The 17390-nt window shown below is 51.2% G+C and overlaps 1 protein-coding gene across 1 annotated transcript; it reads left to right on the plus strand.

Annotated features, from left to right (window-relative positions):
* Positions 1-403: 403 nt before the first annotated feature.
* On the plus strand, positions 404-15762 carry PLPPR3 (phospholipid phosphatase related 3). The gene is made up of 8 exons (XM_053301676.1): positions 404-954; positions 2812-2950; positions 3161-3346; positions 4683-4812; positions 7088-7283; positions 8736-8793; positions 11128-11301; positions 11938-15762. Exons 2-8 carry the CDS (start codon positions 2876-2878, stop codon positions 13237-13239), a joined length of 2121 nt encoding a protein of 706 aa, XP_053157651.1. The 5' UTR covers positions 404-954; positions 2812-2875; the 3' UTR covers positions 13240-15762.
* The last annotated feature ends 1628 nt before the right edge of the window (positions 15763-17390 follow it).

The following is a 17390-nucleotide window of genomic DNA, read 5'->3' on the forward strand; positions in this document are numbered from 1 at the left end:
ACCCCCACCCCCCAGGAAACCGCTTCCTCAGACGCCTAAGGGGAGAAGGAGATGCTCTCTGCTCATGCTCAGAGGCACCCTTGCCTTTTGCTGCTCTCTCATACGCAGCAAAACTCATCCTGCCTGAATCCCCAATTTTCCCCCTGGGCCGGGGGTCCCCTCTCCCTCTGCCTTTCCTTCTGCCTCCACAAAGATAAAACCTCTGTATTTTAATTCCCCACTGGCTAGTAGTATCCTAGCCGGGATCCCTCTCTATGGAAACCAGAGTGAGCAAAACACACACAGACACACACACACACACACGCAGGCACGCACGCACAGCCACTCCGCTCCTCCTCCCTTTCTCCCCCCACAAATCAAACCGGTGCCCCTCCCGGCTTTCTCCCCTTTGTGTGCAGCTCTGCAGCAGCTGGAGACACACACAAACGCGCGCGCACACACACACACAATCACACAAGCTATTTTTACTGGAGGAGGAGAAAAGGCGAGATTTCATTTGTCACTTTTTTTTGACAGGTGGGGACAGGTGGGAATTCTTGGCTCCCCCCCCCAGAAAAAGAGAGAGCGGGAGATCGATCCTGAAAGAAAGAGACCCCACACACACACACACACCCCTCCCTCCCTCTCCTCCTGGATTGCCTTGAGAAACCTCCTTGGGCAACATTTCCCATCTATTTTCTTGCTCTTCCCGAGAGACAACCCCCACCCCCCCCGGGCGCGAGGGGCAGGACAAGAGCGCGAGGGGCCCCTCCCCGCGCGAGCCCCCTCCCCAGTAATCCCAGCCCAGCAGAGGAGGGGCGAGGAGCGGCTCCGGTCGGAGCTCAGCAGCACGGAGAACGCCGAGGCTGAGGCAGGCGGTTCGGAGGGAGGGAGGGGGCTCCGGCGCTGCCCCGGGGGTGCCCCATCCCGCCTCGTGGGACAGGTGTGCCGCGCATCACTGATGATGTCGGGCAGGTAAGTGGAAGGATCCATCTCTCCCCCCCCCCGCCAACAGGGGTTTAGCTAGGGGAGGGGGGGCCGTGTTCATCCCTCTCCCCCGTGGTCCCTCGGAGTAAGGGAGACGATGAAGAAAATAGGGAGGGGTGGAGCTGGGGGGGGCGGGTTCTTTGAAACCATCTGCTCAGTTATAGGGACACCCTTGCTGCCCCCCCCGCCTTTCAGACGTTTCTGCCAGCCAGACACCCCCCCCCGCCATTCTGCGCCTCCCTTCCAGACAAAGGGCTGGATCGGATCCCATCACGCCCGTCCAGCCGGTGCCCGGGAACCCCACCCCACCCCAAGGCCAGCCCTGCGGCTGCCCCCCCCCCGTTGCTCCCACGTTGGGACACACCCCAGAAGTAGTGCCACCACCACCGCTCTTGGGAAGGATGCTCCCAGAGGTCCCCCGCCCATGGCAGCTGGGAGGATGCTGAGACCGGACAAAAAGAAAGGGGGTCCCTTCGTGCCATTTTCGGGAATCGCACGTGCTGGGCAGGTTTTTCTGCTTTTAAAAAGAAGGAGGCTGCCTGAAATTGAGGACCATTTTTGTTGGTGTGCTAGTATCTAAAGACAGTCGGCCAGGTCTCCCATCATTTCCCGAGCTAGCTTGGTCCACAGGAGAGCGGAAACGAAAAGAAAGCACAATTCCTAAAAGATCTGCAAAACACAGTGCCATTGAGCCACTTGTGACCCTGTTAGGAGCCCAGGAGCTGTCAAGTGCTTGTCATGGGGATGCCTGTGGAATCCGCTGCCACCAGAGTTGGCCATGGGCGCTGGCTTAGATATCGCTTTGGCCCCAGGTGCCAGAGTCCGAGTCTGTTGAGAATAATTCGAACCGTCTGTAAAAATACAGCCATGGATGGCCACTTGTGGTTTTTTGTTTTTGTTTTTAAAGCTCAGTGGCAGCCCGGCAAATTGGGCAGCTGCTTGTCACGGGATCCCTGTGGAACTCACTGACACAAGATGTTGCATCAGATGCTAGCTTTGATGTCGGTTGAAAAAAGGATTGGACATATTCAGCCGGGCGGGTCTATCCAGGGCTCAATAGAGCTGCTGTGTACAGGGGCAGTGTACCTCTGAATACCAGGTGCAGGGAGTTGAAAGAGAAAGGACTGTCATGGACCCATGCATTGTGGTACAGTTTGATGACACCTTGGATTGTGCCCGTTGCCTTCTGCAGCTGGGGGAGACACCCTTAGGAAGATCAACAAGCCTCCAAAATTTGTGGGGAGAGTCCGGATCCTTTCCTGAAAGCCCTGAGATGCCATTCTCGGGTTAGGAACATAGGTAGCTTCCCAATACTGAGTCAGACCCTTAGTCCATCTAGCTCAGTATTTCCTACTCTGACTGGTGGCAGTGTCTCTCCTTGGTTCCAGGCAGCAGGAGTCTTTCCAAGACCCCCCTGGAAACACTGCCAAGGATTGAACCTGGGACCACTTTCCCCAGGCCAAGCAGGGGCTCTTCCACTGAGCCAAGGAGGCCCCTACCCCCTTGGAAAGAGGGCTGAGTCAAAACACCCCCAGAACTTCTCCTTATATTCATTTTTAGAGTGTCTACTCCACTTTTATCTATTGAATCACAACAATCCATCTCAATATTGCGTACGATAACCAATGACATTGATTATGCAGCGGGAATGTGGGAATCCGTGTTGTGTATTGTTCTTAACTGATTTGGAAAAGTTATAACCCACGTCCTGCTGCAGTGATTTCCACTGTCTGTGGGGAGGACTGTACCACTTCCGAATGGTTCCTGACTGTTCTCTCTCTAATGACCCACAGCAGTAACTTCCACCTCTCCTTCCTTCCTTCCTTCCTTCCTTCCATCCATCAGAACCTGAGCTGAGACCCTCCTTCCCTCTTCCTGCACCCGTCCCCCAGATCCCACCGCTGACACCATGATCTCTTCGAAGGACAAACCCAAGGCCCCCAAAGACAGCATGACTCTCCTCCCTTGCTTCTACTTTGTCGAGGTGAGTGGGAGCCTTTTGCAGGAGGGAGGAGGAGGAGGACCACCACAATGAAGTGGGGGGGGCGCAGGGTAGCCAAAAGACTAGGGTAGAAGTTCCCTGCCCCGGGGGCCGCCTCACCCACATCTGGCCCATGGTGGCGCCTCGTACAGACTCCCGGAGCCCAGCCTTCGCTCCTCCGACCTCACCCGCCTGCTTCTTCCGCCCCGTCAGCTGCCCATCGTGGCCTCCTCCATCGTGACCCTCTACTTCCTGGAGCTGACGGACCTCTTCAAGCCAGCCAAGGTGGGCTTCCAGTGCTATGACCGGGCCCTCTCCATGCCCTACGTGGAGACCAACGAGGAGATGATCCCACTTCTTATGCTCCTCAGCCTGGCCTTCGCGGCCCCAGCAGCCTCCGTGAGTAGCTTCGGGCTTCCACGACCCCCTCTCCCCTTCTCTTCTTTCAGAGCTTCTCCAGGCTGTGTCCTGCTCGCCCTTCAAGCCGCTCATTAATTTCCTGAAGGCTTCAAAGAGCTGACAAAGACATTCCCAGCCTTCAACGTCTCTGTGGCTCTTCTCTTTGTCCGTAGTTCCTCCTCCAGTTCTCCTGCTCCTCTCCATTTCCTAGCCCCCTGAAAAGAGCCCTGCTGAATCAGACCAAAGGCCCATCAAGCCCAGCATCCTGTTTCCAACAGGGGACAGCCCGAGACCTCACTGAGAAGCCTGCACGCAGGCCTGAAGGCTGCAGAGCTCCTCTGTTGTTCATCCCCAGACTCTGAGGTAGAGTGCCTCTGCATCTGGAGGCTCCGTTCGTCGCTGCCATGGCTAATAGCAGGTGATAGGCCTGCCCCCGCAGAATGCAGTGCATCTAATCCCCATAAGAGGAGTCCTCTGGGATCAAACCCATGGCCCTGGCCAGCCAAATAGCTCTGGGAATCCCACAAGTGGGGCAGTGAGGCAGCTGTACCCCAGAATTGATATTACTCCTGAACATGAAAGTTCTATTTCACCACAGTGACTAAGAGCTGTCAGTAGATCTCTCTTCCTACACGAACCTTTCTAATCCCCTTCACACCATCTGAGCTTTTGGCCATCACCACGTCTTGTGGCAGTGAGTTCCAAACGTAATTCTGTCCTAATGTACTGCCTCTCGGCTTCACTAAATGAGCCCTGAGTTCCAGGACTATGAGGCAGAAAAAACGTCTCTCTCCCCACATTCTCTCCACCAGGATACCCAACCTTGGGGCCCCAGATGTCAAAGAACTACAACTTCCATAATCCATTTCAATCAGCCTTTAGACATCATGGCTATGGATGATGGGAGTTGCAGTCCAGCAACACCTGGGGACTGGAAACTCCTAGACCATGTACAATTGAACAACAAACCGCTTTCACGTCCCCCTTCATCGTTTTTCTTTCAAAAATAAAAAGTTCGCAACACCCCTTTCCCCAGAGTTGCCTGCTGGGGCTCCCTCTGAGATCGAATCAGCTCTTGGCCAATGGCAGCCTTCGGTTCAGAGTAGCTCAGCCAATGACAGACACACACGCACATGCCTTCTGTGACATAAGGGCAGCCCAGCCAATCTGCAGCCGAAGTTTCACTGCTACAAAATCCCTCCCCATATTTCAGGGTGTGAGATCATATTTCTATCCTTCAAGCTTTGATCCCCCCAGGGCAGCCCAAGAGAAGCAGAGGAAGAGGGATCAGCTTTCGCACTGAAGCCCCCTCCCCTTTGCTCTTCTCTCCCCACAGATCATGGTGGGCGAAGGGATCATCTATTGCCTGCAGTCCAAGCTGAAGGGCCGCGGCAGCTCTGAAGGCAGCATCAATGCTGGCGGTTGCAACTTCAACTCCTTCCTACGCAGGACGGTCAGATTTGTGGGTAAGTTTTGCTGCCTCCTCCACTTTCCGCCGGGGGGCTGGGGCAGGTTGTAGGGGTGAGTTTTCCATTGACAAAATAAAACCGTGGCCTATACTTTTTGCAGACAAACTGCTCTTCACTGGCCACACATACTGTGTTAGCTTAAACAGAGGAAACTTTGGGAAAACAATAATAAAAAAGCTGGTCTCCTTTGGTGATCCCGATTCACCCCAGGCAAGCGGTTGCTTGCAATCTAGCCGCATTCTCTTAAAAAGCAATTACTTTTTTAAAAAGCTGTGGCTCTGTCTCCGGTTTAATAGTACTGGTCTTATTTATTTTATTATACTGTATTTATAGGTATTGTATATATATATTATGTGTTTATAGGCATGCATATATTATGCATGCCTGATATAGGATGTCTCCAGGTGGTTTACAATCCAATAATTTATTTTATTATATTATATTTATAAGCTGCCTGATATAGGGACATCTCGGGGGGGGGGGTCTGTCTGTCTATCTATCAATAAAACAAAATTAAAACAGTTTCACAGAATAAATAGAATTCACAAACAATTCACAGAACAATTTCACAGCATAGAACAACCAAGAAGTTTAAAATCAGCTTTCACTAAACACCTGAGAAAACAGGTGTGTCTTACGGGTCTTTAAAAAAAAAAAGCAATCAGAGATGGAGAAGCTCTTATTTTGGAAAAGAATGCATTCCAAAGCCCTGGGGTAGCCACAGAGAAGGCCTTGCCCTGAGGTGCTACCAGACAAGCCAGAGGCTACCGTAACTGGACCTCTCTTAAGTACCTCTCTTAAGTACCCTGGACCTAAGCCATTCAGGGCTTTATAGGTTATGATCAGCACTTTGTATTTCTCTTGGAAACATATCGGCAGCCAGTGCAATTCTTTCAGAATCGGTGTAATATGGTCCCTTCGTGTTGTCCCAGAGACCAACTCGGCTACCTAATTCTATACCAGTTGCAGTTTCTGGACTACGTACAAAGGCAGCCCCACGTAGAATGCATTACAGCAGACAAGCCTGGAGGTTACCAGCATATGTACTACTGTTTTAAGGTCATTTACCTCCAGAAATGGGAGTAGCTGACGTATCAGCCAAAGCTGATGTATCAGCCATAACCCCATCCAGAACAGACCGATCTAAACCATCTCTTGGGTCTAGACTTTAAAGCCCTGAATGGCTTAGGTCCGAGTTATCTAAAAGAGCGCCTTCTTTGACATGATCCCCACCACACCTTAAGATCATCTGAGGAGGTCCGTCACCAGTTGCCACCGGTTTGTCTGGTGGCAACCCAGAGGCGGGCCTTCTCTATAGCTGCTCCTGGGCTGTGGAATGCACTCCCGGCAGAAATTCGTAATTTGAGATCATTGCCGTCCTTCAGGAGAGCCCTTAAAACCTACCCATTTGGCCTGGCCTTCCAGGGTTTTAAATGATTAACTTTTAAATTGTTTTAAATTGTTGCCCTGATTTTCAGTGCTTTTAGCTGTTTTATTGGTTTTATTGTGTTTCAATAGTTTTTAATTGTTAATTTGTTTTAATTGTTTTTATCATGCTGTGAACAGCCCCTGAGCCATTTTGGAAGGACGGTATACAAATCTAATGAATGAATGAATGAATGAATGAATGATAGACCCCCACCCCACCATCAGTAACTTCGTCTTATTTGGATTCAGTTTCAGTTTGTTATCCCTCATCCAGCCCATTACTGCCTCCAGGCAGGTATTTAGGGAAGTTATGCCATTTTACAATTCAGTAATTTATTTTATTATATGCATAAACTGCCTGATATAGGGCATCTCCAAGCAGGTTACAATTCAAGGAATTTTTTTTTTTTTTTTAATTGATGGTACATTGTTGGGATTCAATAGTTTTCCCGCTTTGGACACTGTGAAAAGGAGGGATACAAAAACATTCCTAAACCCATATAAATCAGGGCTGCTCAACTTCAGCCCTCCTGCAGATGCTGGCCTACAACCCCTATAATCCCTGGCTATGGGCCAACGAGGCAGGGGATTATGGGAGTTGTAGTCCAAAAACAGCTGGAGGGTTGAAGTTGAGCAGCCCCGGTATAAATAAATTGTGCCTGCTCTGAACCTGCAGCCTTCTACCTCGGTCTCAGATCAGGGAAAGCTGTGGAGCGACTCTTTGGAGGCGTTAAAATCATTTGGCACATGCTCAGAGGCACAGATGCTGGCGTTCTGGGCAGGCTCAGGGCCAAAACAGTGACTGCAATTAAACTCCTATCTACACACACACACCCCATTGCAGGTGTCCATGTCTTTGGACTCTGCGCCACAGCGCTGGTGACCGACGTGATCCAGCTGGCCACAGGGTACCACGCCCCTTTCTTCTTGACGGTCTGCAAACCCAACTACACCCTCCTGGGAATCTCCTGCGACTCCAACCCCTACATCACTCAGGACATCTGCTCAGGGCAAGACCAACACGCCATCCTTTCAGCCAGGTGCAACCTTCCTCTTTCTCACAATTATTGATTTCTAGTGCTGCTCTGGTGGACATTTGGTGAACTTTCCCCAAATGTGAGAGGTCCGGTTTCTGCCCCAAACGGCTTCCAGTCTAGATTCAACACAACATCACCTAGGAAAGCAAATGGGTGCTGGGGTAGACCAGGAAAGTGTATATAGTTATTTCAGTACAGGAGACCAGGTCTCTGCCCCAAGGGGGCATACAATCAAGAAAATGACACAAGGGAGACAGGAGAGGAAGGCAGGGAAATGGAAACAGAGGTAAACCAGAGGAAGGTGGTTTCAAGTTAGACGGTACTTCCAGTCTTACGACTTGCTCAGTTTCCTGGCTTATCCCTCTCTGTCCTGTTCTGAAATCTGATCTCAGGGTAACATCTGCCCCTGGTGGCGCAGTGGTAAAACTGGCGCCCTGTAACCAGAAGGTTACAAGTTTGATCCTGACCAGGGGCTCAAGGTTGACTCAGCCTTCCATCCTTCCGAGGTCGGTAAAATGAGTACCCAGAATGTTGGGGGCAATATGCTAAATCATTGTAAACCGCTTAGAGAGCTCTGGCTATAAAGCGGTATATAAATGTAAGTGCTATTGCTATTGCTATCTGATCAATTTTGCCTCCTTATTTTCCAATTATGTAAAAAAAATATCTATAAATGTTATAATAAAGTCTCCTATGTTTGGGCCAGTTTCACCGTCAGGGAGATTTCACCTTCAGGCACTAACTGAATTGGCAGGTCGCAGGAGAAGAATGCTGTTCTATTAACGATTCTCAAATCCAGGATACAGATTTGCTGCTAAAACAGAACTCTTCTCTCTCCAAGGGCCACTGAGGTACAGGCTTCACTTGCAGCAGAATGAAATGATAGAGCCTAAAGAGGCATGAAAGAAAGGAAAGGGTTTTGTAGATCCTCTGCAAGTGAATTAACAAAAGCCCTGCTGAACCTCAAGTGCTGTATCAAAACAAGGCCTCCTTGCAAGACCTCAACTCCTCTGCATGAAGAAAAGCTTTACAAAAGAACATAGGAAGCTGCCATATACTGAGTCAGACCATAGGTCCATCTTGCTCAGTATTGTCTACACAGACTGGCAGCGGCTTCTCCAAGGTCACAGGCAGGAATCTCTCTCAGCCCTATCTTGGAGATGCTGCCAGGGAGGGAACTTGGAACCTAGATGCTCTTCCCAGAGCGGCTCCATCCCCTGAAGGGAATATCTTCCAGTGCTCACACTTCTAGTCTCCCTTTCATATGCAACCAGGGCAGACCCTGCTTAGCTAAAGGGACAAGTCATGCTTGCTACCACCAGACCAGCTCTCTTTGCTAAACATGAACTGCTACACAGCTCAGACCTGGGATTTGCTAGCGGGGCTGGAAAGGGTGGCTTACCATTGAAAAGGACAGCAGTTGTGTCTGTGCAACCATTCCTTTCTCCCTTGCAGGAAAACCTTCCCGTCTCAGCATGCCACCCTCTCTGCTTTTGCTGCTGTCTACGTGTCGGTGAGTTTCCCCACTGATCAGCGAGCTCACAGAGCATAATTAGCCGATGGAACTCTCTGCCACGGGATGTGGTGATGGCTACCAGTTGGTGTCTTTAAAAGGGGCTTAGACAAAGTTATGGAGGGCACGTCTATTAGTCTGTAGGCTGTAGGTTACCTCCAGGTTCAAAGGAAGGATGGCTCCATAGGGATGTAGGAAGCCGCCTTCTACCAAGTCAGACCCTTGGCTGGTCCATGTAGCTCAGCATTGTCTACACTGACTGGCAGCAGCTTCTCAGAGTTTCAGGCAGGGTCTTTCCCAGCCCTACCTGGAGATGCTGCCAGGGATTGAACCTGGTGGGAGTGAGGCCTGCCTTCATCTCCTGCTTTTGGGTGTCCTAGAGGCATCTGGTGGGCCATTGTGGGAAACAATGGAGAAGCCACATTGTGGGAAACCCTGGAGAAGCCACTGCCAGTCTGTGAAGACAATACTGAGCTAGATGGACCAAGGGTCTGACTCAGTTTATGGCAGCTTCCTATGCTCCTATGTTCTCAAGGCCCATCTAATTCAGCATCCTGCTGAATTAGATGGGCCTTGAGAACATAGGAGCATAGGAAGCTGCCATAAACTGAGTCAGACCCTTGGTCCATCTAGCTCAGTATTGTCTTCACAGACTGGCAGTGGCTTCTCCAGGGTTGCAGGCAAGAATCTCTCTCGGCCCAGATGCCAGGGAGGGAATTTGGAACCTTCTGTTTGCAAGCATGCAAGTGTTCTTCCTGGAGCGGCCCCATTCCTTAAGGGGAATATCTTACAGTGCTCACACACACACACACACACACACACACACACACACACACACACACACACGGTCTCCCATCCAAATGCAAATCAGGGGGATCCCTGCTTAGCAAAGGAGACAATTCATGCTTTCTACCACAAGACCGAGCCACCTAATGGCACAGTGGCGAAATAACTTGCCTAGCAAGCAAGAATTTGCTGGTTCAAATCCCCGCTGGTATATTTTCCAGACTGGGAAACACCTATATCGGGGAGCAGCGATATAGGGAGCTGCTGAAAGGCATCATCTCAGACTGCGTGGGAAGAGGCAATGGCAAACCCCTCCTGTATTCTACCAAAGACAGCCACAGGCTCTGTGGGCGCCAGGAGTCAACACCGACTTGACGGCGCATCTTTGCTTACCACATGACCAGTGTGCTCTCTAATTTTTTTCATCTGTGCTTTGAATTAATTTTGTTCTGGGCGGCAGTATCAAGGCAGGGTGTGCACGCACCTGCATTCAGAATGGGGTCTTCCTGATTCAACCTGAGCGGGATCTAAAATTAACTGAGCGGACATCAAAAAAGTGTGAGCGCACACACATGCGCACGCCTTAAAGGGAACACCGCACAAGTCCAGCTCTTCTCCAGACTGATCCAGCAGAGCTCTTATGTTCTTGTGCGTGAGTTGCAGGGGGAGTTGGGTGAGCGCTGGAGAGAACCAGAACGTGATTATGAGATGTCGGGCAGGGTGGAGACTGTTGGGAATTCTCTCTGGTAAAAGCTACCCTTCTATTACAGCAGAGTGCACAGAGGCACAACACAGCGGAGTCTGCCTGGGCATGTGTGTATGTTGAGAGCAAAAGAAACTTGGAGCCAGTTCATCGTTTCAAATCAATATAAGGAGTCTTTATTGGAGAACTCCATTCTAGCTAGGAAAGTGGAGAGATAGGATCTCTAATCTAGCTAGCTAGCTAGCTGGATGCAGAGGGAAGGTTTCTGTATCTCTGCACACATGGTACAGGGAGAGAGGAGTGTGTGTGTGTGTGGCAAGGGAGAAGAAAAAGGGAAGAGGAAGAGGCAGGCAGGTAGGAAGTCCCTGAGAGTAGCAATCTCCATACCAAAGGGATAGTGTTGGAGCAGTAGAAAGGAGGAATGACCCATGTCTTGACCCCTCTAGCCCTCTGACTCACTGATCTATCCTCCTCTGTCATTGAGACATGAGACAGCGCAGAGTCCTTCGCTTCCAACAGAGACCAGTGTTCCCAGATGTTGTTGACTACAACTCCCACAATCCCCAAGCAAAGGCTATTGCAGCTGAGGATGCTGGGAGTTGTAGTCAACCACAACATCTGGGAATCCCTGTTAGAGGGGACTGGTGGAGACTTTGGCGTGGGCCTGGACTGACCCTCCCCACCTCCGTTTCCACCCTGCCGTGTGCAGAATGAAAACAGGGCCGGCCTCAGAGGGCTGGCAGCAGAAAGAGCAGAATGGAGGGTGCTGACAGATTTGTTGCAAAGGGGAAAAAATGCAGCCAGCATTTGGCCTGCTCACAAGGAGGCTGTGGTGTTCTTTGCAGATGTACTTCAACTCGATCATCTCGGACAGCACCAAACTCCTCAAGCCCATCCTGGTCTTTGCTTTTGCTATTGCGGCTGGCATCTGCGGCTTGACCCAGATCACCCAGTACCGGAGTCACCCCATCGACGTCTACGTGGGTTTCCTCATTGGCTCCGGCATCGCAGCCTACCTGGTAAGCTTCTGCCTCTCCAAATCCCACTGTCTGGTGGGGCGAGGGCAAAGGGCACACCGTCCGTACTCTGGGTATTATGTGGCCTAGGCCCTCCTTGGGGAGGTCATGGCAGGTCAGGGATGCTCTCTCAAGTCACCAGGATCCCTGCACTTAGAAAGCTAGCATCTGTCTTTGACACAGGTGGCAGGTTTTTTGACACCAAGAAGCCGTCAGCCATGCAATATCACACAATCCCTTCCCTGCTGCGCTGTGTAGTGGTACAGTTCCAAACAGTTGCATGGCATGGTTCTTCCAACTGCAAAGAACCACAAGCTGGGCACAGAGAATGCTTCCTTCTCCCCTGATGAAGTCTTCGGTTTCTAGCCCAGCACGGCCTTCTCGGTAGCAGCCCCAGCATGTGGCACTCCTTGACTCATGAGGCCCCCTTGCTTTTCAGCAGGCAGTGAAGGCCCATGTATCCTGTGTTTGGTGGTTTTTGTTTGTTTGTTTGTTGCATTTTTATTCTTTCTGCCCTGGCTGTGATGGTTTGCCCACTCTGTCTTTATTTATATTTTATGTTTCCCGACAGCTACCCTGAGGTCGCTCTGTTTAAACGTTTTAAATAAAATAACCTCCGTCTCCTCTCGCCGCACACAGGCATACCACGCAGTGGGGAATTTCCGGGCGCCGACAGAAAAGGCCCTGTCTAATCCGCCCCCGAAGGACGCCCTGAGAGCTCTCACCCAGCGTGGCCACGACTCAGTTTACCACCAGAACAAATCCGTCAGCACCGATGAGCTGAATCCACAGACCCGCCTGGAGGGGATCAACCAGCAGGTACAGCGGGAGAAGAACTCTCTGGGCAGCTTGAAGCGGGCCAGCGTCGACGTGGACCTCTTGGCCCCCCGGAGCCCAATGGGCAAGGAGAATATGGTGACCTTCAGCAACACGTTGCCACGGATGAATACCCCGTCCATGGATGACCCCGCTCGCCGCCACATGACCATCCACGTCCCAGTGGATGCCTCCCGTTCCAAGCAGCTGATCACCGAATGGAAGCAGAAGTCAGTGGAAGGCCATGGGATGACCTTAGCGGAGGAAGTGGCCAGGCGTGTCGGCTCGGACTCCTTGGTGGGCGAAGATGAGGAGCACATCCCACCCTCCTTGTATCCGACGGTGCAGGCCCGGACTGCCGAGCGAGCCTCCATGGGGCCTCGGGTGCTCATCCAGCCCAGACCGGGGGCCTCGCAACTGGTCCACATCCCCGAGGAGAGCCAAGCCAATGCTGGGGCTAACATTTCGCCCAAAAGCAGCTCGGCCGTGCGAGCCAAGTGGATGATGATGGCCGAGAAAGGGACGGCCCAACGGGTGGCCAACCCGCCCCGCCTCATGCAGGTCATTGCGATGTCCAAGCAACAGGGGTTGGTGTCGGTGACCCCCAAACACTCCGAGACCTCCTCCTCTTCCACCAGCTCCGATTCCTCCCAGTACCGCTCTCCGTCAGAAAGGGACAGCTCTAGCGTTGTCACCATCGACGCCCACGCCCCACACCATCCCGTCGTCCACTTGTCCTCTGGGAATGGGCCTTGGGAGTGGAAGGCAACACAGAAGGCCTCCGACGGCCAAGATACCTACGACCTCAACGAGATGGGCAAAGATTATCGCAGCTTCCGGCCTGCCAAGAGTGCCGGTGTGTCCCCCGGCTCCTCCGTCAGCGACATTGAGCAGGACGAAACCCACTATGGCAGCGTCGCCACCATCAACGTCACCGCAGGGGTGGGGGGTGGCGTGGCATTGGCAGAGACCAGCCCCGCAGAAAACATGTTGAGTGCTGCCAGCCGGGAGTCGACACTGCGCCGGAAACCGACCAGTTTGACGGTGGGAGAGAAGGACGGGCCGACGGAAGAGACCGAAAACTACTACAAGAAGATCCAAGCCAGTCGGAGATTTAAGGAATAATTCTGTCCACCCATGCCATCCTGGACTCGAATGAGATGGAGAGGATTTTGAGACCAGGACGTGAACGGAGGATGGGTGTCCTTCCGGACTACCATATTGAGAAATCAAGATAAAGACGTCCCTTCCCCCAGAGTTGTATAGCTGTGAGGGTTGGATTAGACGATAACGTTGACTGAAATGACAGAGTATCCTCGACTCCTGGGATCAGATGGGGCCGCTTTTCTCAAGAGAGGGGGGGTCCATCGAGAAACTAGCTCTCCTGTTACTGGATTGCCATGTCTTACTTTCCTCTGTCCTGGGCTTGGATGACTTTGAAGAGTTCTCCAAGAAAAATGGGCTGGATTTTCCGACACAAAACCAAACAAACCCTAGGTGTTCGTGGTATTAAGGACAGCTGTAATTTATTCTTAATTACTGATTGTAAAACCAACGAGGGCAAGGGGGGGAAGGGTGGGGGTTAAATGACATGGAAGGGACCCAGGGTGTTCCCTTGAGCAAGGTGGGCCGTCAGGATGTGTTTTGGCGAAATCGGCAGTGGGCAGATGTGTCGTAGAGGTGGGTTTACCCCTAAAGGTCAGGTCCTACGGCAAGATGATCACAAGATGCTTTCTTCAGCTCTGGACCAAACTGGCTCAAATCTGTACATCGCTCACTGTCCCAAAGTAAGCAAAGGAGAGCTGGGGTGGGGGGAGGCAGGGGGGAGGTTACCCCCAAACACTTTGGAGGAAAATGTTTGGCCTGATCTTTTTCTTGTGGTGGAAGATTGGCTCACACATTGGACAGGGAGACTATCAAGGGGTGTGGGGATGCAGGGGGAATGACAAATGGCTTTGCTGGTGAAGACCCTCGCATCCAACTTCTGGTTGTCTGCAAGGGCTAACCTGATGCTTCTGGTCAACTCCCAAGCAGAGCATGAAGGCAACAGACTTGCCTTCACTGTTTGTCTCCTCCCAGAATTTGGTTATCCAGAGGTAGAATGCAGAGGCTCTTTGGAGTTTTCATGGCTAAATGGGTGCTGTAAGGTCCATCTAAGAACACAAGACATTGCATCTGCTGGATCAGATTTTTTTAAAACCATCCAGCCCAGCATCCTGTTTCCAACACTGGCCAGGCAATCATGAGGACCAGTAACTTGTTTTCAGCAAGAGTCTCCAGAGGGGTTGAATTCTGTGCTCCAAGTATTACACACTGGCACGATACAAGTGTAGAAGCGAGGAAGAGACATGCAGCCTCGGATAGATGGCGATGGTGCTTCGCCTTCCACTAGGGAGAGGCGTTAGCTGCATCTCAAAATGGCGGCCATTGGTCAATCCATGCGGTGAAGGAGAGGCTTTGAGCAGAGTTGTGGGCCTCTGTTGTATCAGCAACACTTCTTCAGTATTGTGAGGGAGGCTTCATGGAGGTTCATGAGGCATGAATAAAGGGTCGGGGGGTGTTTGTCAGAGGGAAATAATGTATCTTACAGGAAAGCACGAGGTCGTACCCAAGCTGTCCCCTGTAGGCACGAGAAGGATTTATTTACACAAGGGTGGGATAGGGGAAAGGGCCCTGGATTCCTAGATAGGATGGGCACTCTGTGGGTCAACCATACTCCCGAAGATGCAGGGAGAGGTGGATTTCTTCAACTTGGGTTGAGTGGAGGGGTTCCACTCATCTCGAAGGGGTCCCATGATGGGAGCAGTTATGGGAATGGACCCTGACGCAGGGAACTGTCAAATGCATGAAGAAGAGCAGGGTCCTGTTATATAGATCTATTTAGAAGGAGAATCCGTTTAAAGGGGTGTGTTAAAGTGGGAGCAACTGGTGGAAAACTGGCTCAAACTAACCGGGCTGTCACGACGTTGATTATAAGACGTGGGATTTCTAACGTTAGATAAGATGATACAGTTGGTTTGCAGGAACATAACCGTTAAAAAAAACACCCCAAAACATGGCGGCCAGTTCCCAACATTCCTAGCAGAATGGCCAAGCCTGACCAAGATGGCGACTCTTTCCTTGGCTTGGGCTACTTCAAGGATTTCTTCCACAATGTAAATTTGGGTTAGAATGGTCCCAGGAAGAATGGGGAAATTTATTTATTTTTAAGGATGGGGCCCTTCCCCAGTCTTTCAAGGGTCTCCCAAAATGGCCACTCACTAGTCTTGAGGTCAAGGAAAGGCAACCTTGTCTCCATAAATTGTCACAGGGGGGTGTTGGCATGACTAAGGGGGGGTGGTTGTCTAAAAAGAAGGGATATATAACCTTATGGGGATGGTGCGAGTTTGCTTTTTTTAAAATAGGGCTCCCGCCCAGAGGCATGAGATAGGTGGTAATGTAGAAGGGTGCATCAATAGAAGGGGGGGAGCATGAGCAACCGGGGCCTAAATGGCAGAAACTGGGGGTGTTTATGGGGTCCACTCAAGAGATGAAAGGAGGTTTCTCCATGCCAGAAGCCACTGATTGCAACGGTTGTCAGTCTGCAAGGGACTCATGGCCGTCTTGGAAGCCTGTGCGGTCTCTGTTTATTAAAAAGAATCTTGGCAATTGTGTTCCTGGCGTGTGTGGCTTTTCAGGCAGGGCTGGTGCTGGAAATAAGAAAGCGGCCAGGTGGGGTCTGCAGGTGCCAGAATGACCAGACGCGACCACATGAGACCTTATTCTCTTGGAATGACTAGGAAGAGAGCTTCTTCTCGCTTCCGCGGGTGTGGCCAGAGTCTTTTCCAGCCCTGCCTGTACTTGTATGACCAGCTCTCAGAGGCTGCACTTTGCGTCTCTGTGTGAGTCACCCCTGCAGGTGGTGCAGTGGTTAGGACTAGGACCGGGGAGACCCGGGTTCGAATCCCTATTCAGCCATGATACTTGCTGGGTGACTCTGGGCCAGTCACTTCTCTCTCAGTCTAACCTACTTCACAGGGTTGTTGTGAGGAGAAGCTTAACTATGTACACCGCTCTGGGATCCTTGGAGGAAGAGCGGGATATTTTATTTATTTATTTATTTGAGTTTGTCTTCTTCAAGGCCAGATCTGTGTCACACATGCAGCAGCACAACAGATGAACTCGTCTCAGGGTAGGTCAGCCTTTCCCACGGAAAGCATCTTCGATCCTGCGGCCAGGAACATCAGAACAGCCCTGCTGGATCAGGCCCAAGGTCCATCTAGTCCAGCATCCTGTTTCGCACAGTGGCCCACCAGATGCCAATTGGGAGCCTACAGTCAGGAGTTTAGGGCACGCCCTCTCTCCTGCTCTTACTCCCCTGCAGGGAAATTGCGCTGTGAACTCACCCAGCTGGTCTCAACTACCCCAGCCGATGTTCCCCGGGGCTCACCAGCCCTGAATTCGCTTTGACTTCTAATGCGTTGCCATGTTCAAGAGGCAAACTGGAAGCTGGAAGTGATTCCACAAACCCTACCAGGACGGAGGGTTCCCGCTTTGCCTCTCTTTTGTCTTTCCCTAAGTGACAAAGGAGTCAGACAGGGTTTCTCGAATGGAGGAGGGGCTCTTTCGCTGCGCCCCCATGTTTCCAAAACTTGTAGGCTTTAAACACTCCACATTTTGGATCTCTGCCAGGATAGCGGCATCTATTTGTGGCTGCTTTCACAGCACAGTCCTTGAACCACGTTACATGAGCTCTGTGGATAATTATCTGTCGCCCAGGGTCCTCCCCACCTCTTCTGTTTCCATGGAGGTGGGCAAAGGATGCCGGTTTCTGGCACTGATTTACTCACTCGAAGCTGCTAAGCTTTTAATATCGGCTCCAAAATGCTCCCTTTTCTCTGCCTGGCGCTGGGCACACAATGCTAATGAAAGGAGGCTCTACAAAAGGGAGAAGCAATCCTCGTAAGCGGCCTACCGCTGGAGTGACGTTAATACACTCCCTGCATCTGGCCGCTCCTTTCCACTGCAAAGAGCAATTCTGTGCCCAGAACTTGCAGATTCCATAATTGCGATGGATATCTCAGGAAACATACTGCGTGCGTCTCTGAAATCCAACAAAATTCTATCTGCATGCAACCGCTGCAGAAATAGCCAGAGGCAGGACTATGGTTTCAGAGTTACGGAATGCTTTAGATTCTGTCGCAAAAACTGCTTAATTCTACAACCCGTGCCATGTTATTATTTGCATTATTTTATTTTTATTATTATTATTAATTATTATTAATTATTTTACATTT

The sequence above is a fragment of the Hemicordylus capensis genome, chromosome 2 (assembly GCF_027244095.1).
Source record: "Hemicordylus capensis ecotype Gifberg chromosome 2, rHemCap1.1.pri, whole genome shotgun sequence".
Taxonomy (NCBI): Eukaryota; Metazoa; Chordata; class Lepidosauria; order Squamata; family Cordylidae; genus Hemicordylus; species Hemicordylus capensis.

What these genes read in the sequence shown, in the direction of transcription:
- PLPPR3 (XM_053301676.1), top strand. Translation starts at nt 2,876, where the DNA reads ATGATCTCTTCGAAGGACAAACCCAAGGCCCCCAAAGACAGCATGACT. An exon ending in CTTGCTTCTACTTTGTCGAG is followed by an intron (nt 2,951 to 3,160) that starts GTGAGTGGGAGC and finishes CCGCCCCGTCAG; the next exon opens with CTGCCCATCGTGGCCTCCTC. An exon ending in CACGCCATCCTTTCAGCCAG is followed by an intron (nt 7,284 to 8,735) that starts GTGCAACCTTCC and finishes TCTCCCTTGCAG; the next exon opens with GAAAACCTTCCCGTCTCAGC.